At 35.7% G+C, this 23,159-nt stretch overlaps 3 protein-coding genes across 12 annotated transcripts; 1 reads left to right on the top strand and 2 right to left on the bottom strand.

Annotated features, from left to right (window-relative positions):
• Positions 1-284: 284 nt before the first annotated feature.
• Positions 285-5,086, bottom strand: LOC142975013 (luc7-like protein 3). 2 transcript variants are annotated; one of them, XM_076117636.1, is made up of 9 exons: positions 4,785-5,086; positions 3,816-4,011; positions 3,397-3,494; positions 3,138-3,289; positions 2,721-2,858; positions 2,341-2,619; positions 2,117-2,220; positions 1,958-2,039; positions 285-1,739 (listed from the first exon to the last, which is right to left on the bottom strand). In XM_076117636.1, the coding sequence occupies exons 1-8, from the start codon at positions 4,887-4,889 to the stop codon at positions 1,993-1,995; spliced, it is 1,119 nt and encodes a 372-aa protein (XP_075973751.1). In that variant the 5' UTR covers positions 4,890-5,086; the 3' UTR covers positions 285-1,739; positions 1,958-1,992. The 2 variants fall into 2 exon arrangements, with proteins under 2 accessions (XP_075973751.1, XP_075973750.1); XM_076117635.1 differs by having other exon boundaries at positions 285-760.
• A 605-nt stretch (positions 5,087-5,691) lies between these two features.
• Vps20 (vacuolar protein sorting 20) lies at positions 5,692-7,238 on the top strand. The gene is made up of 2 exons (XM_076117638.1): positions 5,692-6,171; positions 6,855-7,238. Exons 1-2 carry the CDS (start codon positions 5,869-5,871, stop codon positions 7,170-7,172), a joined length of 621 nt encoding a protein of 206 aa, XP_075973753.1. The 5' UTR covers positions 5,692-5,868; the 3' UTR covers positions 7,173-7,238.
• A 477-nt stretch (positions 7,239-7,715) lies between these two features.
• LOC142975011 (uncharacterized) lies at positions 7,716-21,990 on the bottom strand. 9 transcript variants are annotated; one of them, XM_076117633.1, is made up of 22 exons: positions 21,551-21,990; positions 21,250-21,483; positions 19,788-19,941; positions 19,387-19,535; positions 18,529-18,603; positions 17,295-17,447; positions 16,715-16,921; positions 16,294-16,461; positions 15,920-16,050; positions 15,741-15,838; positions 15,522-15,660; positions 15,268-15,419; positions 13,854-14,021; positions 13,336-13,563; positions 12,758-12,938; positions 11,869-12,036; positions 11,311-11,478; positions 11,054-11,221; positions 10,715-10,881; positions 10,253-10,400; positions 10,068-10,161; positions 7,716-9,958 (listed from the first exon to the last, which is right to left on the bottom strand). In XM_076117633.1, the coding sequence occupies exons 1-22, from the start codon at positions 21,608-21,610 to the stop codon at positions 9,830-9,832; spliced, it is 3,339 nt and encodes a 1,112-aa protein (XP_075973748.1). In that variant the 5' UTR covers positions 21,611-21,990; the 3' UTR covers positions 7,716-9,829. The 9 variants fall into 9 exon arrangements, with proteins under 9 accessions (XP_075973748.1, XP_075973739.1, XP_075973741.1 ...); XM_076117624.1 differs by having other exon boundaries at positions 7,716-9,961; positions 16,715-16,939; positions 21,551-21,989; XM_076117626.1 differs by having other exon boundaries at positions 16,715-16,939; positions 21,551-21,989.
• Between the last annotated feature and the right edge of the window lie 1,169 nt (positions 21,991-23,159).

Below are 23,159 nucleotides of genomic sequence, written 5' to 3'. Positions count from 1 at the left end.
GCGCAGTGGTGGCGTGAGCGCGCATCTACCCTCTATCTCTACCCCGCTCATTTGTACGCGCTTCTACTGCGCGTATACGCGCGCTTGTATCATCAATGCAAACGCAAGAATCGGCGTCTACGGCGCCGAAGACGTGCGTTCCAAATACGCGCGTCGCCTGCGCGTTTAAAATACGCCATGTGCTATGGGCCTAAGTATCTACATAATTTATGTAACATTTTCCTTTAACGTTGTTACCCAGGAGTACTGTTTTTCAGAGTGTTTGGATAAAATAAATAAAACTCTTATTTAAATTCATGTTTTATATTCCTTGAAAACATACTCTATCAGCTCATTCCCAATCATACACAATAAAATCACATTAACATCATTATGATGAAGATAAAAAATAATTTGATAAATACCTGAATGGCTCCTCAGAGGAAACTGGTTTACAGAAAAAAAACAGTGACCTTCCTATGGATCAAGTATCAGTGGTTGCTACACTGTTACAAACATTTATCTAATTGTAACGTATTAATAAGTCCATGAAACGCCGAACTATTCACTACATGCATTTTATTAACTTTTGGCGCTAACATTGAATTTCTTAAGAGTACGTGTGACTATTCTATGTCACCTCGAAACCGATGGAAGAATGTGGAATTTTCTGGAACGTGGTCAACGCCTTCGCCTCTTCTGTACGGGTGCTTAAGTTCAAAAGTACCTCATTGATGGATGGAGCTGCGACAACTGGAGTTCTTCGTCTATGGCTTTCCAACTGAAAAGTCCATGGAGCAAGCTAGTAACGGGTACTTAGCAGCGGGATAGAAAGGAACAGATTTGTCAGCAATTTCAAATTTAAAAATAATTTTCACCTGTGACAACATTTATACTAACAATTTAAGAATAATTAAAATATGTAACAAATGTTTTATAATTTACTGGTTTACTGCTGACAATTCCTTTCCCTTCGGATATCTTATTGGGGTTCAGGTTAATTATCTGATTGCACGGCACCAATTTTCGAAGTAATAAAATAATAAAAACTTATGTAAAAAAAAAGTATTTATGCCGTACCCAATAAAGAAACTTGGTACCATGCTGAGAATTATTTGGGTACCTGGAAATACACAGTAGATGATGTGATAACAGCATCCATTTATTGTGATACAAAGAGCACCAATATTTGCGCTCCCTTAGTCTTCGTGACATGGCAATTAACATGATGATAATGTAACGACAACAAAAAAATAATATTCAGTTCTGGAAATGTTCTATTGGTCCCATTTTATATTATCGCCTACTGTATCGATTTTAATTGATTTAACACGTTCAATCCTGACGTTTTCTCCCACTATAAAACTTTAGTCGATATAGCGCAATAACCTAACAAATACCTGGCATCACAATAGCGATCGGCACAAGTCGACTGGCGACAAAATGACGACAAAACATAGCATGTTGAAATACCTCAAAACGACGTCGAGTTGAACTGCTCATCAGAAGAGATCTTATTAGAAGATCGCCATGTACTCTAACACCCAATCAACGCATCAGATGTGAGGGACGAGCCGATGGCGATCGACAAATAAGTCTTCTCCCATCGTCGGCCCTCGGCAACTATTCAAAATACCAATCAAATACCTGCCAAGTCCGTCGGTGTGACGACAACTACCGAATCGAGAGTGCAATGGGTGTCATTACTCCCCATATGTTTGCCATATACCGAAGTTTTATTTTGGTATGCTACATATAAGCTGTAAAACAAGTGTTCACTTTATTACTTGTAAATGTTTCAACTTCAAAGGAGAGGAATGAGTGTAGGTATAGGATGATAAACAAAATGTGTTGAATAATAGTTGCCATACGAGTTAGTGAATGCGGGAAAAGGATGTTGTGTGATTTATGTAGGATACGTCAGTGTGTGGACGCTTCGCTCTTTTTGTAGGGAAAAGTGCGTGCTAGATATACTTACCGATTTCAGGCGCATTTGTGATACCTCAGTCATAGCTAATGGCGGTCGCGTGATCGTCGTCGGGAGCGCTCATGGGAAGACCCTAAAATTAAATCATAATTAGATCTCTCCCTAGATAGCTAGAAGGAATTTTAATGAGGTACATAGTTATTTACATACTTTTTTCTTTGCGATGTTTGCGGTCGCGTTCCCTGTCCCTTTCCTTGTCGCGATCGCGTTCCCGTTCACGCTCGTCGTGGCGGTTCGTCTTCTCCCGGCTAGCCCTGAAGTATTGCAATTAGAAACTATTTATTTCATGTAACACAAGCAGTTTTCACCCTAAGAATGCCAGAATGATTATAACTATTGGGACACTTATTACATTATTTAGACCTAGTGCTTACCTGTGACGTTCTCTTTCCCGTTCACGTTCCCTATCCCGGTTATTTTCCCTCTCCTTGTCACGTTCCCTCTCGCGATCTCTATCCCCGCGTTCACTTCGGTCTCTATCACGTTCGCGGTCTCTTTCCATACGCTCTCGGTCACGTCGGTCAGAGCCGAGACCTCCACTACGAGCACTGCGCTCTCTATCTCGCTCCTCTCTACGCCTTCTCTCCTTTTCTTGTTGTTCTTTTTCACGAGATTCTATCATCTCTTCGTAAGCTTGGCGAAGCTTGAAGTACCTATAATTTAATCAATAATAATATTTAGCTATTGTTTTAATTTATTAAAATTATAGACTGATTGATATTGATTGAAATGAACACACGACTTTACAACTAACCCGACATGTTGTTTCCCAGACAGATGGTCGTCAATACGTTGCTGCGCATCGCCCACGATCAAGAACGCGCCACAAACTGGACATACTTCCATTTGTTTCTCTTGCGCAGCCGCCAACTCCGCCGTCATGGACCAGTGGCTAAAAATATCCACATATTTACTTACTAATGTATATTTATATAACAAACTCTTAATAGATAAAGAAATGTGCAAATTCAGCCCTAATAAGATACAAATGAAACCTAGTATTGACATTTTAAAAAAATCAAGCAGGAAAATTTGCAATAATGCAAGTGAAAATATGCAGTCTATCAGAAAATGAACACACATTTCAATTACTAATGAATGCAAGACAATGAAATCTTGAATAAAACATGAGTCTATAAAAATGCAGCATTAATGAAAATGTTTAACATACCTGTTTTCTTGTTGTTTAAGCAGTTGCTCCTTTTCTTCCTTTAATCTATCGCAGAGCTTCATCAGACCTTGAGCTTGTTCTACATCACCACGGGTCCCCGCCTCTTCTGCCTCTTGAACCAATGCTGTGATCTTCTCTGACAACAATTGTACCTAGGAAGAAACAATTGATAAGAGTTATTAAATGATGAATAATGGGTAATATTGTCTTATTCTATTAATCTAATAGGTAATAAAAAGAGAGAAGAGAAGAAAGTTACCTGTTCTTGATTCTTCTCAGTTTGAGCTTGAGTCATTGGAGGTCCATCAGGCTTTGAATTCATCAACTCCAATCTCTGTTTGCCCTTCTGTATTTTTCCTGGAAATAATTATTGTTTTATTTTCTCTAATAAGTACAACCAAATCCATGAGTAAAATAAAGTAATATAGTCTCGAAAACGACCAATTCCAATATTAAATCCAAACTGAGGACCTACTATGATTCGTAAAAATGAAATTTCATCCAATATTGAAGGTGTAGGTGGTGTTGTTAAAGACCTTATCCTATCCTCTTTTCACATGGAGTAGATAATATTGGATAATCCTGCCACTTTGACAAATGAAGTTTCAATGAATTTTCGTTTTTGAAAATTATAGTAAACCCCCATATTATTGAGAAAGGAGTGAATTGAATGCTTACTTTCAACATCATTGATCATGTGCCGACAAAAGCGTAGGAACTCCTCCACATACTGTGCTTTCTTGTATGATGTGTCACACTTTTCAAACAGCTCCTTGACTTCGTCATCATGCACTTTGGGACAAGCACCAAGATCAGCTCGGGTGTTCACAAAGAGATCGTGGGGACAAAACTTTACCATGTAATATTTGCAGTACTGAAAAGAAACGATTTTTTATCAATAATGGAAGTTTTGAAGGCAGCCACATAGACAATGATATAGTGGGTTAAAATTGATTTTTTGTTTAGACAAATAATAATATTATATTTATACAATCATAGAGCTAAGGTAATCTTAATTTTTCGTGGAAATTGTGCAAAGCTGTGCACAATGCAGCTTACTAAAAAGAAACATACTAAATCTAATGATTATTTATCTATAAATACCTAAATATAACAATTTATATCAAGTTAGGAGCAGTGGTTTACATGGTCCCCTGGCCACAATAATAATAGTGTGTATTTTTTACAACACCTAAATGAAATAATGTAAACAAGTGTATCTCGCCTATTTTTAGGAACTCACTGATAACAAGTTTGAATAATTGGGAAGCAACAATGACATGTAACAAGAAGTCTAGTAGGCAAAGATATCAGTGTAAATTTGGAATAAACCTCTGCATTCAATAATTAATTTAAAAATCAATAACTAACAACGAATTCAATGTTTTCAGAGCATTTTTTGAAGAAGCGACTAATATTTAATACCAATATGAGTGTTTTGTACTAATTCGAGCAATTAAACGAAAATCCTATTGTTTATATGCCCGTGTAAGTACTTAACCTCTAAATAAGTGTAAAAATGCCAAGCAAAGCAAGTTCAATCAACTATTCTGTATCCATCGCGATATCTGTTATCACGCCTTATCAATTAATTACAGTTAGATATGAAAATAGGCATTCATATTACTGAAGAGTCTAACTTCTTACCTCAGGATCTTCCCAGTTAGGCTTCTTGATTTTTTCATTAGGATTTGTGTTGCGATGCCTGCCCATCAATTCGTCAAGCAGCTGAGCTGCCGCAAGAACCGCCATTGTGGCAACTTATTATGACTAATTTCACCACAAAATTGAATGCAACTTACTGAATTAACATAATCTAACGTAATTGAATTACAATTCTCATAAATTATAACTAAACATTACAATAAAATCGTTAAGACAAACAATTTTACCCTTCACCCGTAAGTTGACCCATGTACCATAGACAAGACAGAATATCTACACATCCACCATGTTGCAGCAACTTTCGTTCGTTCTTCTGATTTTATCGGTCAATAAAGAAAGAGCTTAGGCTCCCTCTGCACATGTCATTCGACCAACATTATAAATGTTGATCAAATGAAACAATAGTATCTTGCTTCTATCTGTAATAATTTTAAGCTCAAGATTATGAAAGAAAGAGTTAACATTATAAGGTATAAAATGTAGCGATACAACTTTTAAAGTTTGTTGTTGTCCTAGTAATACAGCTATTGTTTTTGGAAGAATATAATTATATGTACCGGGATTTCGGATTAAGTATTACCTCAAAAACTCAAAATATAGGGACAAGATGAGTTTTTTATTTATTTCTGGTACTAAAAGGCTAAAATAAGTTTTAAGGGGTTATGTGGCAGTTTTGTGGCGCTCCTGTCTATTTACCAAATTCTATAAATACAAAGTCATAGAAAAAACATTATTTCAATTCCCTTACATGTTATGAAAGAAAAAAATTATTAGACTCTTAAATCCAACCATGTTGGAATAAAAGTCCTATCAATCTATGGACATACAGACTATAGTTTGAGAGTAAGTTGCACTACTCTAGCTGCGTGCGCCTTGTCACATGTCAACTTCTTATTGAGACGTCAGGTGTCATTTGTCATAGATTTATTGTCATTCATTATCAATTTGTTTTGATAGGGCGTGTAAATCGTAAAAAAATACTAAATAATTTATGTTGGATATTTGGCCATCTAATTTAGATAGGTAAATCATACTTAACTTATGACTGGTGTCTAGTGCTTTAAAAATGGGTTCCTTATTTGGTAAACATAAAAAACCTGTGAGTAGGGTAACTGAACAAGATAAGGCTGTTCTTCAACTAAAGCAACAAAGAGATAAGTTAAAGCAATATCAAAAGAAAATAGAACTAAATCTTGAGAAGGATAGGCAGTTAGCAAAAAAACTTTTAGCTGAAGGTAAAAGAGACAGAGCAAAACTACTTCTGAAGAAGAAAAAGTACCAAGAAAATCTTCTTCAAAGTACAGACAATCAACTAGAAAAATTAGAACAGCTGACTCATGATCTTGAATTTGCGCAAATTGAAGTCCAGGTGAGTTTTAATTATTATTTAACGCTTGTAAAATTTGGACTATAATTAGAAGTAAATATGTTACAGTAATTTTATTGTTGAAAGATAGTTAAATTTCGGTTAGTAGTAAATTGTCATTGTCATTAGAAGTTGTTAAAAGCGTAATTTTCTGAAACATTGTTTTAATTGGCATCAACACAAGTTTTTTAATTCTTTATAAATTATTCATCATTTTTGTGGAAGTAATAAATAATAATGTGGATATCAAATTAGGAAAATGTTTATTTATGCATTATAACTTTGCAAAGAAGGTGCTTCCTTAGTCAGTATTGTGTTATTGATCAATAAATTTGTAAGTTGTTTATAAGCCTACCTACATTCTTTTGGAATACATTTTTCTGTCCAAGAAATAAGTACCTAATTTAATTTTAAGATTAATTTTGATGTTTTGCCACTAGTGTTGAAGTACTGGGCTGACAGACCTTAAAAATGATAAATAAAAAATTGGACAAATATTTGGACCTGGGTTAAAACCTATTGGGTTTTCACTTGGTACCTTATCTGTAGTGTTTAAAGAAATCTAAATAAAATACACACAGAGTGCATTCTGTGATTAAAATAAAATAGTGGATTGTTTAAGCTTATTGATTATGCCATTAGGTTATATCTGTTTATCACACATTTCATGTATTTATTCATTACAGGTTCTGGATGGATTGAAGGTAGGAAACACAGCTTTGAAAAAGGTACATGATGTCCTAAATATAGATGAAATAGAAAAGATTCTGGATGAGACCAGAGAAGGTATAGAAAAACAGAGAGAAATAGATGAATTGATCTCTGGACAACTAACAGAGGAGGATGAAGAGGCTGTTGAAGCTGAACTGGAGGCCATACTTGATGTCAAAGATCAACTGCCTGAAGTGCCATCAGAAGATCTGCCTGAGGTCCCAGAAGAAGAAAGAGTGCCAGAGAAAAAGAAAGTCAAACAAAGTCCAAGCAAGGTTGCTGTTGAAGCTTGATTTAATATGTACATAATTGTTATATAAGCTTAAAAGTATATTATATTTTTGAATCGTCCAATTTTATTATCTTTTTTTATTTTATGTCTCACCTTTGCCTATAAGAATATATATTGACAAGTAACCCAAGTGCTATTGCATACTCCCAAAAAGGTTTTGTCCACCTAGGCGACATTCCGCTTCGGCGTTGCAGTAGCCACTCTTATTGAATCCAGCCATCTGCAAAAGATTATATTATATCCAAGTGTTGTCACAGTAACCAGATACAATCCCTATTCCATATCTTTCATCACTTATGGGTCACAATGGGTGAGAACTGAGAAGTCAGGCTTAGGACTGAGACTTTACGTGCTCTCCACGTCAACGGCACTGTCTTCGCAAATACCAAGGCGACATTGCGTTTTCGGCGTGATAAAAACGGTAGTTAACTAAGTTCAATGCTAGTACATTTTGTAACTACATGCACCAATGACAACTTATATAATCACTGGCAGCAGATGCAAGATAAGATAACTTTAGATCAAATAAAATAAAACCAGTATAGTTAGTTTCACTTTTTAATCTCATTCATATCAAATTACTGAACATAATTTAGATTTTAGTACATGCTATTGTGTCTAAGGAATTAGATTTCCTATAAAATATAAATTAGCGTGGCACCATTGAAGATAAGTTACTGTTTGGCCGTAATATAAATTATCTCAATGATTTTTCGCACCTAAAAAATCTTACTACACCGCACGATTCAAAATCGTTATATTCCTAGCTCTTCATTATATAACATTTGTCAAACCAGCCAATATTAACATAAAATGATATTTTTATTAGTCTTAACTTTGCTACAGAATACATAGGTAATCTATGTAATTATATCTAAATATTTACAAGTAAATACAAGCTATATAATATTTATAACAAGCGGCGTGTTTACAAATTATAACCACGGAAGTGATTATAACACCACTTCCCAGGCAATTCTAAGCTAAGCGATACATTCACCGTATTACTTCTATACATTTTCTTATAACAAAAAGTTTAACAGTTTTATCACACTTGTACTGTACATACATGGCAAAGAATAATTATCATCTAAGCTGGACACAATCGAGAAATGGTATGGGGTTAAGTTAAGCCCCATAATTATAAATTAAAGTATAATATGTTATTGGCAAAACAACCAACATTTGGGAGTGTATGATATATTATTTGGGGAAACGGCAAGAGGGGTTAACATTATAATATTTATACTCTCGCGTTGTTCTGGTCCCTGTTTCCTAATTTGAATAACTCACTTTACATAATTTATAATAAGTCATTGAGTAAAATGAGTAATTATACAAGTCCCGTTATGGCAATCGGGTATTACAAAAGGCGTAATTTATAAAATAATATAGACTAGTGCAATTCGAACATGAATAATATATATGCACTGAACTTGATTTATTTTTGAATATCAATAAAAAAGGAATGTTACTATTATAAAAATCAGTTTTCACGAGAGAAATCCTTATTAAATTATATTAATTTTATTATGTACAATAACTCTTAAAATCAGTTGTGAATATGCGTAATTTAAATCAATTTGGTAACCACTTTAACCTAACCAGGATTAAAATAAACTGATGTGCCTCAGTCGAAATATCAATAATCAAAAATAGACTATTGTGTAAAAGAGAAATGTGATATAAGTATGTAGATGAGAATATTTTATAAGTAGTATTTAGTACATTACGAAACCTATTTAAATAAAAGATAATTAGTTGCTGTGAAATATCACAAAGTAACAATATATTTTACTTTTTACATAGCTCTAAAACTATTTACAAAAAATATATCTTTTACAATATAAAAAAAGTTATTTTTATATATATATTTGCTATGATCTGATATATACTCGACACTATATTCCATCTGAATTAGAACTTCTATGGTATCACTATAACATGGTACATGGATTATGATTATGAGTTTCAGAACTAGAAAATATGTAAATAGAAAAAACAAACTGTTGACGGATTTCAGAGTGTAGCTTTCACTGTGTGTAAAAGGTCAACAATTGTTAAAGGCCAATGGCCCATAATAAAAGTCACTCGGCCTTACATCGCGTAAAATTATGTTCCTTATATACATAATAAGTGTAAAAAGAACTTAGAATAGGTATAGCACTGACTTACAGAGATAATGCTCTGTCGCTGCGGAACTCACGTTCGTATACATTAATATAACGAACGCTGACGACGACTTGTGGTGATGTTCCACTCACTCACCTAATAATAATGAAGTATAAAGAAGCCATTTCTTCAATATTCTTATTCACCGCGATATAAACGAATTCCTCCCTCAACCGACAAGGGAGGTAGGCGGCGCTACAAAACGCGGGATTCGAATGAAAGAAGAACAAGAGTAGACACCCTAAATGGTGTCCGGAAAAATGTATTTAGACTAACAGAAAAAATACAGTTACTTCTTTATACTTCATTATAACTACAATGAGCATGTAACGCCCGACGTCACTCACTCGTAATCACCACGACATAACTAGATCACTGAATCTGTGATGGGTGTTGCGGAGTGTGTACAAGCGGGACGAAGTGAGGGGCGGGCTGTCATAGACAGGCGGGCGGGTCGTCGAGTTCGGGCAGCGACAGGGCCGCGTGCTAGTAGTTGACGGTGACGGGGTGGTGCGCGATGGCGGCGCCGGCGTGGTGCTGCGCGCTCACGGTGTGCGTGAACGTGCCGGGCGTCACGCCCGCCGCGCTCGACGTGCCCACCTGCGCCGCGCGCACCTGCTGATGGACACACATTATAGCCTCACATATATTGTATTCTTCTCTGTTAGTTCTGCTTATGCTGAACTGAAGCCTATTCGTGGTCTACGTTATTGTCTTATCTTACCTGATTAGTTATTTGCATCACAGTAGGAGTAGTATTTTGGTGAGTTTGTGCGACGTTGACGTTAGTTTCGGGCGGTCTAGCGTCTATGGACGTTCTGAAAGATATAAACAAAAATTGAATATCCCAATATTCCGACCGATTTGTTAGGGTCTATCTTACTGAACGTGGTATACGTGACTACCGACCTGACTTCATGTTTCCGCTCGATTCTTTCAGGCTCCACTTTAATACACTTATTGCAATCAGTGCAGTCTTCTCCTTCGGCAGGCGTTTCAGTAGTGGGCGCAGCCTCACCCGTCTCCGCATGTGTACGCCGATGAGATACTAAGTGACCTACAATTTAAAATTATTATAACATTGTGTGTAAATAAAATAGAATGTATAATAGTAGTGGTAGGCTATATTAAAATAGTAATTACTGAAGTAGTGTATCGTCGCGGATAGTGCAAATCCACGTGTAATTTGATCGAAAGGCAGATATTATCCAATGCTAGATAAGCGGATTTGCACTATCCCCGACGATATGTAATATTATTTGCATACATGTCACTATTATTTCACTTTACTGTACATCTTTTATTATAAAGCAACAGTGAAGATTACATAGAAGAGACACATATCATATGATTTTTTTTTAAGTATCTTACCTTTACACATGAACTCCTTTGAGCAAACATCACATTTGTACGGTCTGTTGGCATTGTTCGCGTTGGCTTTATTGTGTGATCGTTCGTGGAATAACAGGTTGCCTTTCAACGGGAACGACTTGCCACACTCGCCGCAGACGTGAGGTCGATCGCCGCAACTGTGTGATCTAATAACCAAGTAAAATATACATTTGAAAATACAATACCACTGATGGAAGTCAACAGTTTGAACTACTTAAACTTATTTTTAAATGAACTTAAACTTAAATATTACTGTTTAACAGTTTAATAACTGTATCTAAAGCTAACTATGTCAAATATAATTATTGAAGTACTGACCTCATGTGAGTAACAAGGTGTTCCTTCCTGGTGAAATGTTTGGAACAAACTTTACACGCGTGCGCGGTGTCACCGGTATGCTGTTTCAAGTGATTCGTTAAGTGTTCCTTTCGTGTAAACGTCTTCTGGCAGAATTCACATCGATGTGGTGACTCTCCCGTATGAATTCTAGAATGGATGTAAACAAAATTTACGTTAAATTAGAGAGCAGAGGACTAGCGGTAAAGAAGAATTAAGAATTGTATGGAAATACGTACCTGACATGATTGGTCAAATGTTCTTTTCTAGAGAATGTTTTGGTACAGAAGGGGCATTTGTGTGGTGTCTCTCCTGTGTGTAAGTTAATGTGATTAGTGAGATGTTCCTTGCGGGAGAACGACTTCGAGCAGTACGTGCACTTGAAAGGAGTCTCGCCCGTGTGATGTCTGCAATGAAAATAATAATCAGATATGCCATTAATATTGTAGCTCGCTATGAACACGTTATTTACAAGTTTGTCATTATCGCATAGTTGTTATAACAGTAAATACAAGCTGAGTTTCAGAACTAATAATTTACACCGCGTAAAAACAATGTGATTAACCCATTTCGTCTATACGGTCAGTCACATTTGCTAGTCACAAAAGCAAAAACAGAATTATACTTTGGAGCATTGCATTCACAAGTCTACTACATAGAAGACTATAATAATATACTTAGCAGCGTCCGATTCGTATGATGTTTTATAATCAAGCAGAAAAGAGGCGGTATGTAGATATGAGAGCATTTATGTATAAACGTTTATTCAGTTTGGCTACGAGGCAATCGATACCCACCGTATGTGATTAACGAGATGCTCCTTCCTGGTGAAGCTCTTGCTGCAGTAGGAGCAGGAGTGCGGCGTGACGCCGGTGTGCTGGCGGATGTGGTTGTTGAGGTGCTCCTTCCTGGCGAACGCGCGCGGGCAGTACGTGCACTTGTGTGGCGTTTCTCCCGTGTGCTGTCTGCTCAACAAAGTACATTCCGATTCCATCAACATGCCACTCACTTCTAATATCTGCTACGAGGTAGGGGATGGAACACAAACTATCGACTCTGCAAAACCCAATCGGAATGCACAATGCTGTGCTGAGTGAAAGGGAAACTCACACAAATGCCGCCTGAGACTATGGTACCGACATAGACCAAAGTTTGCGATATGTGTGACTGACCATCGGAATAAGGATCTTACCTTCCAAGGGCGCGATGTGTAATAAAGACATGCTATATTCATGCGGTCTAAATAGACATGCTTCTAGAGCCGATTGGGTATTATTCTACGACAGACTGTCTAAAGTACTGTTACACTGTGACAACATTGATTGGGGATTGCAGCACAGCACTGTATTTACTGCTACATGACTAAACATTAATACACAACTAAACTAAAATCAAACTTTAAATCTAGGTCACATAGAGATTGCGATATCAGTTATGTAGTCTTTATGACATCAGTTTTGAGTGTGTGTTGTTTATACACCCTAAACTGATAAAATAAAGCTCAAAAGTATATTTAAATGGATATGACAATCTCCATGCACAAGAAATGTTCACAGCCGGCAATGAGACTGCCACTGATAGAAAATATTATCGTTTTTATATAAGCTAGTCAGGATGCCGTCGATTTTTACACTGCATAACTTTGGTATGAACATTTCTTGTAATAAGTGATTTAGACATGCTCACCTGATATGGTTGGTAAGATGTTCTTTCCTAGTGAAGGACTTGGCACAGAAGGTGCATCGATGCGGCGACTCGCCCGTGTGTTGCCGCACGTGGTTCGTGAGGTGCTCTTTGCGAGTGAACGACTTTGTACAGTACGAGCACTTGTGCGGAGATTCACCAGTATGTTGGCGTACGTGGTTAACTGTAAGTAGTGAAAAAATATCTTTAGTAATACAAATACTACTCTAGGCTACAAATCAGTGTTGATAATGTAAAGACTGTTTATGTATTAGGTCGGGGAAAGTCTTTTCGCATTATAGTATGAATAAACTTGTAATACAATCTCTTTGGCTTCAAGAATCACACATGAGTACACGCTTCATTAGGTTTTTTTTAGTGAGGTACCCAAAAATCGAGCATTTTTGTGTAGAGAAAAGATTTTATTACATGTTCATACATACTATAATGCGAAAAGACTTTTCCCCGACCTAATATTAATTCGACAAAATTTTAAGATATTTATTGTTTGAACAGAATAAATGGTAAGAATTTAGAAGAATTATTTAACAATCAATTTGTTAATTAAAACAGTTGGTTACCTAGATGATCCTTCCTCGTGAACGCTTTAGGACAGTATCCACATTGGAAAGGTGTTTCTCCCGTATGTTGTCGGACATGGTTGACGAGATGTTCCCGTCTAGTGAACGACTTGCTGCAGAAGTTACACCTGTGAGGTGACTCGCCCGTGTGCTGGCGTACGTGGTTCAATAAATGTTCCTTCCGTGTGAATGTCTTCGAACAGAAGTCGCAACGATGGGGAGTTTCACCTGTTTTGAAACAAATATTTTTTAGTTTTTTTATACCGCTTAGAAGTAGAAGGTCAATAAATTATCTGTATTATTTTCAAAGTAAATGTCTTGTGCTATAATTTTTTTTTATTACCAATCACACATAATCAAAATCAATAAAATAAAATAAATAAGTGTTAGTTGAAGACAATAAACAATGAAAAATTCCAAGCCTGACGTATACCATGAGGGCGTCAGAGGTCGTAAAGATAAGTAGATGGTTATTGTAATCACAACAATGCGGTATTTCAACGGTAAGCTATACTAACCAGTATGCCACAATATGTGATTGGTGAAGTGTTCTTTTCTCGTGAACGACTTGCCGCACAGTTCGCATCGGAACGGAGTATCGTTTGTGTGAGATCTCATATGGTTCACTAAATGCTCCTTCCTAGTATACTTCTTGCCGCATATTTGACAATGGTGCGGCGTTTCACCTATTTGGGTGGAGCAGAAAATAAAACGTTAACATTCAATGATGCAACTATATTGTTCGAAACATTTAGTTTGTCTCTGTTATGAAATATGTGATAATCTCCCCATGTTTATTAAAATGTTAGTAACAAGCTTAGTAAACTGGTGGAATTATAGGGAGATTGTATTAGTCAATACTCAGTTACTTTGTTATAAGTGAAAAGTATTTTATTGATAGTTGAATCATTCAATCATTTTTTACTTTCTGCACCACTGGAAACTGCCCATGGTACTGGTGCAGGCTTGGGAATTCCGTATAACTTAGAAAGAAACTATATTACAAACTAAAAATTCCGAAAATAATCACAGAACATCATGAATCACTCAGGAACAATGCACATTTTAGTTTATAGTCAAGATCTAAGGCCAACGTTTTAGATCTTAACTAAACATTACTTCGTATTAGTGGAAAATAGGTTTAGACGGTTGCAATGCATAAACAATCGGTAAAAACGCACATCTGTTCCATACAACATGAAGAACGGAAATACAGAAAGCTCCGTCGCCCCGCTGTTTTACATAATGGAACTGTAATTACAAGGTGTGTGTGTGACCTCAATTATAGGTCGCACCCTGCTGATACGTATTTATAAGAATATAATTTAGTGTGACGACGGGACCCTGCCTCAGTAAAGTGAAACTCGATGCAAGAAGGAGGATGAATAAATAGTCCATTATTTTTCTGTTCACAATATTGTTAAATAATAATAAAAATGATATTCATTTGCAGGGTCTCGTAATAATTTTATTTTGCCAGTGTTCATAAGCTATAGTTAGCGAGGCAAAGGTAATTGACGTGCCATGTCGGGAGAGATGTTAATTTTCATCTGAGGCAAATTGCACAACAACACAGAACAATGTTATCAGTTGTAAATCACAAGAGAACTACGGCGGCTAACCGACCAACACCTTAACAGTGCGATAAATAACGATATTTTCTATCTAACTATAAACTTTTACCTACATTAGAGTGCATTGCAGTCCTTAGTTAAAAAAATAAAATAGACTAAATAAACAGCTATATAGATTAGACATCATGAGTTCCAGGGTGAATTAAATACTTAAGATAATTTACCGTTGATTTTATATTATTTGGTACTCTAGATATTCATCAACAATCCTAGTCATTATTCACGTTTATAGTAACAGTCTAAACAAAACAAAACGCAAAGGAAAAATACATCAATGATTAAGCATGATATAACATACCTGTGTGCCACATAACATGGTTCATGAAGTGTTCCTTTCTCGTGAAGCTTTTCTTGCAAATATCACAACGGTGAGGAGTTTCGCCCGTGTGCTTTCTCACGTGGTTCACCATGTGTTCTTTACGGGTGAATGTTTTCGCGCAAAATTCGCATCTGTCAAATAGACATTCAACTTTAATACAAGTTAAAATACACCTAATATAACAGAGAAGGATCTATCTGAGTGTCTTCTAATGAATAAAAAATATGTATTACCTGTATGGCGTCTCTCCAGTGTGACTTCGGACGTGATTATCTAAGTGTTCCTTTCGCGAGAATGTCTTGTGGCAAGTTGTGCAAGCGTAGGGTTTGTCCTGTGCCAGTCTTTTAGCGTGTCGCTCGTTAGGATCACCAGCTGTAAGAAAATAAATATTACACATAAGTACTACTGTTCGTAACAGTTACCAATGTACTGCTTATTTTCAGAATACTTACCAAGATGACATTTGCCGTGCCTCGATAATTCAACTGGATTTGCGAAGGCTGAACCACAAACTTGACACGTAAATGGTTTACTTTCGCCGTGATATCGTCTAAAAAAAAAACGGATTCATTATTATTTTTATTGCTGCAAATTGAAGATAATTTACATTATCAATGAAAAGGTTATATACCTATGAACTATAAGTTGGTAACGGAACTGGAATATTTTTCCGCAAATATCACAGGAGTGGTGGCCAGGCGAGGATTCGGCTTCAGACATCCCAGCACTAGTGCCTGCTTCAACTTCTACCTCACTTATTACCTACAAGTAAAGCATAAGTAATCAATATAAATTATCTACAATTGAATAATCAGAGTATGTGGTATGCATTTTAAAGCAATACTATAAATGTAAATCTTTGAAGGTCAGTGTATTTTATATGGATGAGTTGCAATTTTATACCATTGGCAGATCTGTGGATATATTTGACAGGTTCAATAAAAAAAAGTATTTAATGTCTGTGGGTGGAGGAAAATATTTACGATAAGTTCTAGTTTAATTTACCTTAGCTTGTTGTTGTCCTTCTGAGTTGAGCTTTCCAAAAACTTCATGATATGCTAATAGCTGCGAGAGATCTTCAACATTGACTTTATACATCGCATGGAGATCATGTTCTGAAGCACCGGCCGAGATTTTCACCACAGCGCCTTCCATACCCATGGCCCCTACACTCTGTTAAACAACTCTATATTAGACAATGCTTACTAAAAATATGGTACATCACAAAATATTTTTTTATGTCACATTAAGGTAACTTTATAACAATTTTATCAGCGAAAATGAAATGGTGATCTTATGCTATGAGTCAGCTGCAGGCCGTCAATCGTCAAGTTAATTAGCTTTGACCTCAACAGCTGCTGTTTTTCTTAGTAAAGTACTAAATTACTTGACTATTTATTAAAAAGTGGGACTAGTACTACTATACCTTTAAGTCTATGCCTTTGATGTCTTTAATTTCGGCCGGTATCGCGAACTGCGCAGTTTCAATCTTCGACGAGTTCTTCTCATCCTTGACTATGAGGGGGTCGGCAGCACTCGCTTCTATCGACGTGGTTCCATCAGGGTTGTGGGTAACGAGAATGTTGGCCGGCTCCCCCGTCGCTTGCTCAATGCGAACTACGCTGTCTATCACCTGGTCGGAAATATGTGACTAGGTTTAGTCACGAACTTAAATTAATGAAAGTGCATTTAAAATTTTGATTGAGGTGGTAGAATTGTTACGAAATGGTGTTTGGACATCAGAAGCTTGCGGATGTACTGCTGTAATTTACGAAACATGTGAAAATTATATTATACCTACATGCAAACATTTATCAGTAAAAAATGCTCTGTTTTACAGAAAAGTAAAAACAAAAACTAAAAATGCAACATAATAATAAAACTGATGTCAAGACTGACTTCTGAATTGTATACAATTAAAGTAGCTCGGGTTTACGCGAAGCATAAAGCAGACATCCAAACAAAAAAGAGCAAAAGAAAGATACAGAAAACAAACAAAAAATTACCTGTTGCCCAACTATTTGTTGCAACTGATGAACCGTAAGTGCGTGGTCGGTGGGCATCTTGATGGCCTCGTGTAACTCCTCCTTGTCGACCATCTTGCCGCCCGCGGGCTCCACCACCGTCACGATACCATCCTCGCTCACCGTCAGTTGTATCTGTTGGCCATAACGTAGTTTCAAAACAATGCTTCATATTAAAAAAAAATGTTATGAAAAATACTATTTATGATTAAAATTTAATGTTGACTAAAAGGATGCGGTTATAATGGAGTGTTTATCAAATCTAAAAACAATTATTGTTTTAGTATCAGATGTTTTGTTTATTCGTTATGTAAAAAACATTTGCACTTAAGAGATTTGCTACCAGAAAAAAACATTGAACTTATGACCTATAAAATAATCACGCATGCGAGAGATAACTCAAGTTCGAAACATGGACTTTGTTGTTTCATTTTAGATATAATCTATAAATCTTTTGGTTTAATAACAAAATGTACCAAATAAAATAAAAAATACGTGACAAACAATTACGTGTATTATGCGGATGAAGCATTAGCATTAAGCTAACACAAAGTGCGTACATGTGAACAATAACTTAGTCTTACCTCGCTGACCTGTTGAATGATGATAATATAAAGCAGCGTGAAGTACAGGAATATTTAGTATACATGTGCGCAATATACAGAAAAGCAGATAACGCATCATTGCGTATTATGAAGCCAACTTTCAGGGTTTGTTCAAATCTACTGTAAAGTAAGCACGCCATATCTATCTTCGTGTCTTTTCAATTTAGGTGTATGTGTAGGTGCAACTTACAAGGGAGTGTACAAAATAAAATGAAAGTGATGTATAAATTACTTGAGTTCAAGCAACCAATACAGTATGCCCAAATTAAACTTCTGTATTAACCTAATTAGGTTCCAGATAACTACAGTTAATTAGAAAGCAAAACTTAAACATGTCTGTAATACTATCTACTGTGAGTACATGCTACGTTTACTTAGCATTACAGGTAGATTCGGCGCACAATTAGACCATTGTAGTTTCTGGGGTTATGTAGTGTGGTACTATCACTAAGTCACGCAAGGCACGCCACACGCTCGCTTTTTACGCTTCGCAACGTAGATCCGAATAAGATTACGAACAAATAGATACCGGTAAGGTGTGTTATGACGCTGGCAGGTTAATTTTACAATAAACGTGAACATTCCCTTATCAGTAAACATAGGTGACGAACCTGCTGGTTGCTATGTTCCGGCCGCGCGGTCGCCATGAGTTGTTGCTGCATAATATGCTGTTGTGAATGATGTCCCTAGAGAATTATTATAAGTTAGTTCACAGTTCTTGAGTAGCTACTTGATTATTTTAACTTATGAAACAGTCAAAGAATTGTGAAAAAAAATTATAGATACGTAATGTTCGCATAATGAATCGGTGCCATAATAGCTAAGATCGTTGATCGATAATGTGATCAATAAAAACTCACGTGTTGCTGCAAAAACTTCGTAACATCAGCGCAATTAAATTGAAGTCCGTTTTAAATGCGAAAATTACGTACATGTATACGAAAAGTAAGAAAAAAGTTTAGCTAACACATCAATAGTAATTACTAAATTGCAAGTTGTTTGGTATATCACGATCTTTGTTAGTCGCGGGCAATTTTCATTACATTACATACATAATACTGATCCCTCTATGACATTTGTCTAAAGGAAAATCTAAACAACTAACTTTGTTTCTCTCCATGCGCATCACAATGAAATCTACTGAGAATTTGAAAGAAGTACATGCAGATTATTTGATTAACTAAATGTATCAGTAATATAAGATCCTAATACATATCTAGTGAAATGAGTAGTAAAAATGAAAATAAGTACTACAAAATATCAAAGAGACCTTCAACAATACTAGAAGCTTTATAGGGGCTTCCTTGAGTCAGGTATTTGTATTTCAACCTTTGTACTCTGTCATGCATATGTTTGTACTAACCTCATACATAAGCTACCAACATAATGAATTAATCTATGTACTACACAACAGCAATGTACGGTTAGCATTCCCGCTAGTAAACGGAGTGTGTTACCACGTGATTTACCATATCAATGTTATGCTGTTGTACAAACTCGACCCGATTATTGGGTACCTGCTGATGGGTAGGCTGGCCTGTGCTAACTGACACCTGCGCATTGTTGCTAGTGCCCTGTGCCGCCAGCTCGGCTTGCTGACTGTGGGCCACAAGAGCTTCTGGAAACAAAGCAATCAACTCTCATAAACATTCAAGATATGTATATAGAAACTGGGACATGACTAATGTTAGGCATCAAATTAAATAACATTATTATTCATCACCAACTTGATGAATGATTAACTGTGATAATTAATTAACTATTAGTTAATTCTATCAACATTACATAAATAATAAGAAATCTACTACAATTATCATTAAAAATTACACTTTTAAGTATTAATCTACAGTAAATAGTAGGGGCATCATACCATGTGTTTGTCCAGACTGAGTGGCAATGATCTGTGATACTGGTATCTGCTGGCCGCCAGCAGCAGACACAGTGACTTGGGATTGTCCAGCATGATGCCCAAGTATTATATTAGGATCCCCATTCAGTATACTGGCATGAGCCTGGCCAAGATCCTGAAAAACAAAGAAGTATTAATGTCTACCTAATATGGACTGTTTTAATATTAGCATCGCATCATTGTTTGAGAGTAAATACTATATTACAATCCATGTAGCAAGTGTCCCGTTTATTACTGATATAAAGTATAATTAATAGGATAATATGATCGAAAAGGGCTAAGCTTTATAAAATAATATAACTATCTTTGTCAGATTTCATCAACAAGTGATTTGGGTGTGTTTCAAAATTAGTCATAATTGCTTTTAAGATTATCGCAGTAATTAATTACATATTTAACAAGTCATCATGGTCTTGTATCTAGAAGAGATAAAAAATCATTTCCTGAGTAGATTATAAAGGAAGAATGATTTAAAAAGATATTGATTGATTCACCACAATGCCACACCAATCAGTGTTATCAATAAGATATAATCTATCTTTATAGTGAAAGATAAACTAAATACCTACCTAATTCATTTGTGTTTACAAATATACAATTGTCTTTTTAATATTCCACAGTAAGTATACAACTCCTAAAAGTCAATTAAAGATATCTACTTTAAAAGTCTCAGACACATAAAGATAAGCTTTTGTTGACCTATCCAACATAAAATATGAAATAAAATATTCTTATCTATAAAACTACATCAGTCTTACAAAAACATTGTATCCATTTATTATGTCATTACATCTTAATACTAAATCAAATTGAAACAGGAACTATATCTCAAATTGGCAATCTTGTGGTACTGATAAAGTAATAGGCTTGTCTTGTCTCAAAAGCAGAACTGATTATACATTTAAACTTGCTACAGATACCCAGTTATCAGTTCCATGAAGTCTATGAATGATGATTCAACATTACAATAGTATCTTACAAATAGAGAACTCATAAATTCATAAGTTTTTAACTGGGCAAGAGAAACTAACTTGAGTTTGAAATCAATATTTGTTTTTGTATGACTCACAAGGCTTATACCATAAATTATTACCTAGGTACTTGTATATTTGTAGCTTGCTTAGTTATATGTCAACTTATAGAAGGAACAGAATAGTGTTACTGTAATTGTGAATCAACTAAGTCAATAAGACAATTTGCATAAATTTGGTTAGGCTGATAGAATAGGTCTCAGACTAACAATGAGATAAATGTATAAAGAATATCTAAGCTCAATATGATGAAATTTTAATTTGTTTTGAATTCTATTTCTCTAATAGTATATAAAAATGAATATAAGCTAAATAAATGACAAGTAACATATGTATTAGGTATATACATAAATAAATAATTCATCAAAAAAAGTAAACAACATCAAGGTTACCTGTACAGGTTTTCCATTTTCAAGTCTAGCACCGGCGGGTAATCCGTACACAGACACTTGTGGTATAGGTCCGGGGAACAAATTCGTAAACACCCAATATTTCGCGACACTGGACAAAGCAACGTTCACAGCCGCCGAGTTCACTGAGTTCACTCGCAGATCAGTAGCAGATGTCGTGGCAGGCAAGTTATTCTGCTGCTGCTGCTGTGTTGATTGAACCCTTTGATTCTGGGACTGCAATCAAGTTAGATTAGTATCCCAACTAGACAAAAAAAGTAAAAAGTTAACAAATCGTTTGCACCTCTGAACTTCCCGGAGGTTGGCCACCACCCGTATTCATATTGTGATGCTCTGGATTCATATTTAGTCCTTTTATGGCCGTCAAATATAAACTTTCACTAATTATTTACAAATACACAACATTTTCTAAACTTTACGTATCGGCATTGTCATAATTTGACTGTCATCGAAATGGAGGCGCGGGGGACGCGACGGGCCGCCATTACGAAACTTAGCACACAAAAACATTTTCTTTACGAAGCACCGTACAATGATATCTTTATTTCCAACATTTAGTTACATTCAATAGTCCTCTTAACAAGTAACGACGAACAGCTAAAGTGAAGAAAATCAACTTTTAGCAGTCTAAATTACAAAGTTTTTGATAAAACACACATTTCCCATCTCACACATCAACGAACGAACGAAAGTTTTGTCACGGTCACAGTGCGCAGTAGTGCCAACATTCGAATGAAGTAATTAGCGACTACGCAAATTATATTACGAAATAATAAACAGGTGATATTTTCAGGTTTTAGAAGAAATTTCTATGATATCAATAACCTTCTATTTCATAGCAGTTAAATGCTATTCTATAGAGCTGGAACCAGCTTGTTAAGTTATTTTAGGCAAATATTTTTCAATAGATGGCGTTGATAGTAGTATTAAAAGACAAGGACGTCCATATAACAATAGTAACAACCTGCAGAACTAAAAAGTGCGTTCCGTTAAACTTATACGTTCAGAATTATAGAAAATTCTTAAATGCTTAATATGACTTTTAATAAAATGTAAAAATATGACCTACTCTAATCGTAAGCTGTTGGGGTGATTTAGAACCATAGAACTTCCATACAATCTAGGTTTTTCCTGACATCAAACTTTATATGGATGAAGAAGTCAAAGACCAGAGACGGGAATTCCCAAAATATAATTAAGCTTAACATAAAGGATACTTTTGCAAGAGTAGTTAAAAACTTACAAAACAGAGATATTAAACCTAAATAAAATAAAATACAGGAATTCGTCATATGCGTGTGCACTGCTTACGTCATTGTGTACCTACCTAGTTTTTTGGACTAGTCAGGCGCAAAGGCGCTCGGCAGATGATCTCATTTTGAGGTTTTTACCACGGGGTTGGTCCTTACTGTGTTACCTGAATGGTGACATCATAAATTTAAGAATATCGTAATCCCTTGTTAAACCGCAATATATTCAAGTACTTGGGTAGGTACGGTTTGCCGAATAATACACTTAATATAAATATATTCTACTTAACTTTATTTAAGAATATTACATGTGTATGAGGAAGGTAGTTTAGACAGGAGCACACGCAGTTAGCAATGCGTATGAGAAAAAACAGAAACAACGCGTACCTACAACATTATTTTCAAGAAACTAAAAACATTTGAGTACTTAACGCTAATTACTAGAAAATTACTAAAACGTATGTTCCATATATTTTTTATTCGAGGAGGGAATCGAACCCACGCTCTTTGTCGTAGTGAGGACCACCATTATTTGCTCTGTATCTACCTACAAGTGGTTAGACAACAATACCGGGCGATTTTCAGCAACTTCAGCGTGTGCAGTAGGTATAGGTAATAATATGACACGTAGACGCGTAAAAA

Source organism: Anticarsia gemmatalis, chromosome 8, assembly GCF_050436995.1.
Source record: "Anticarsia gemmatalis isolate Benzon Research Colony breed Stoneville strain chromosome 8, ilAntGemm2 primary, whole genome shotgun sequence".
NCBI classification, from domain to species: domain Eukaryota; kingdom Metazoa; phylum Arthropoda; class Insecta; order Lepidoptera; family Erebidae; genus Anticarsia; species Anticarsia gemmatalis.
The sequence above is the reverse complement of the archived record's forward strand: the minus strand, read 5'-3'. Positions and strand labels throughout refer to the sequence as shown.

Excerpts from the sequence above, each read along its gene's own strand:
- LOC142975013 (XM_076117636.1), bottom strand. The coding sequence starts at position 4,889 with ATGGCGGTTCTTGCGGCAGCTCAGCTGCTTGACGAATTGATGGGCAGG. Across the intron at positions 3,290-3,396 it reads CTGAGAAGAATCAAGAACAG|GTACAATTGTTGTCAGAGAA; the intron begins GTAACTTTCTTC and ends GTTTCTTCCTAG. Across the intron at positions 2,040-2,116 it reads CAAACATCGCAAAGAAAAAA|GGTCTTCCCATGAGCGCTCC; the intron begins GTATGTAAATAA and ends ATTTAATTTTAG.
- Vps20 (XM_076117638.1), top strand. The coding sequence starts at position 5,869 with ATGGGTTCCTTATTTGGTAAACATAAAAAACCTGTGAGTAGGGTAACT. Across the intron at positions 6,172-6,854 it reads TTGCGCAAATTGAAGTCCAG|GTTCTGGATGGATTGAAGGT; the intron begins GTGAGTTTTAAT and ends TATTCATTACAG.
- LOC142975011 (XM_076117624.1), bottom strand. The coding sequence starts at position 21,610 with ATGAATCCAGAGCATCACAATATGAATACGGGTGGTGGCCAACCTCCG. Across the intron at positions 19,942-21,249 it reads AAAATGGAAAACCTGTACAG|GATCTTGGCCAGGCTCATGC; the intron begins GTAACCTTGATG and ends TTTGTTTTTCAG. Across the intron at positions 16,051-16,293 it reads AAGGACAACAACAAGCTAAG|GTAATAAGTGAGGTAGAAGT; the intron begins GTAAATTAAACT and ends CTTTACTTGTAG.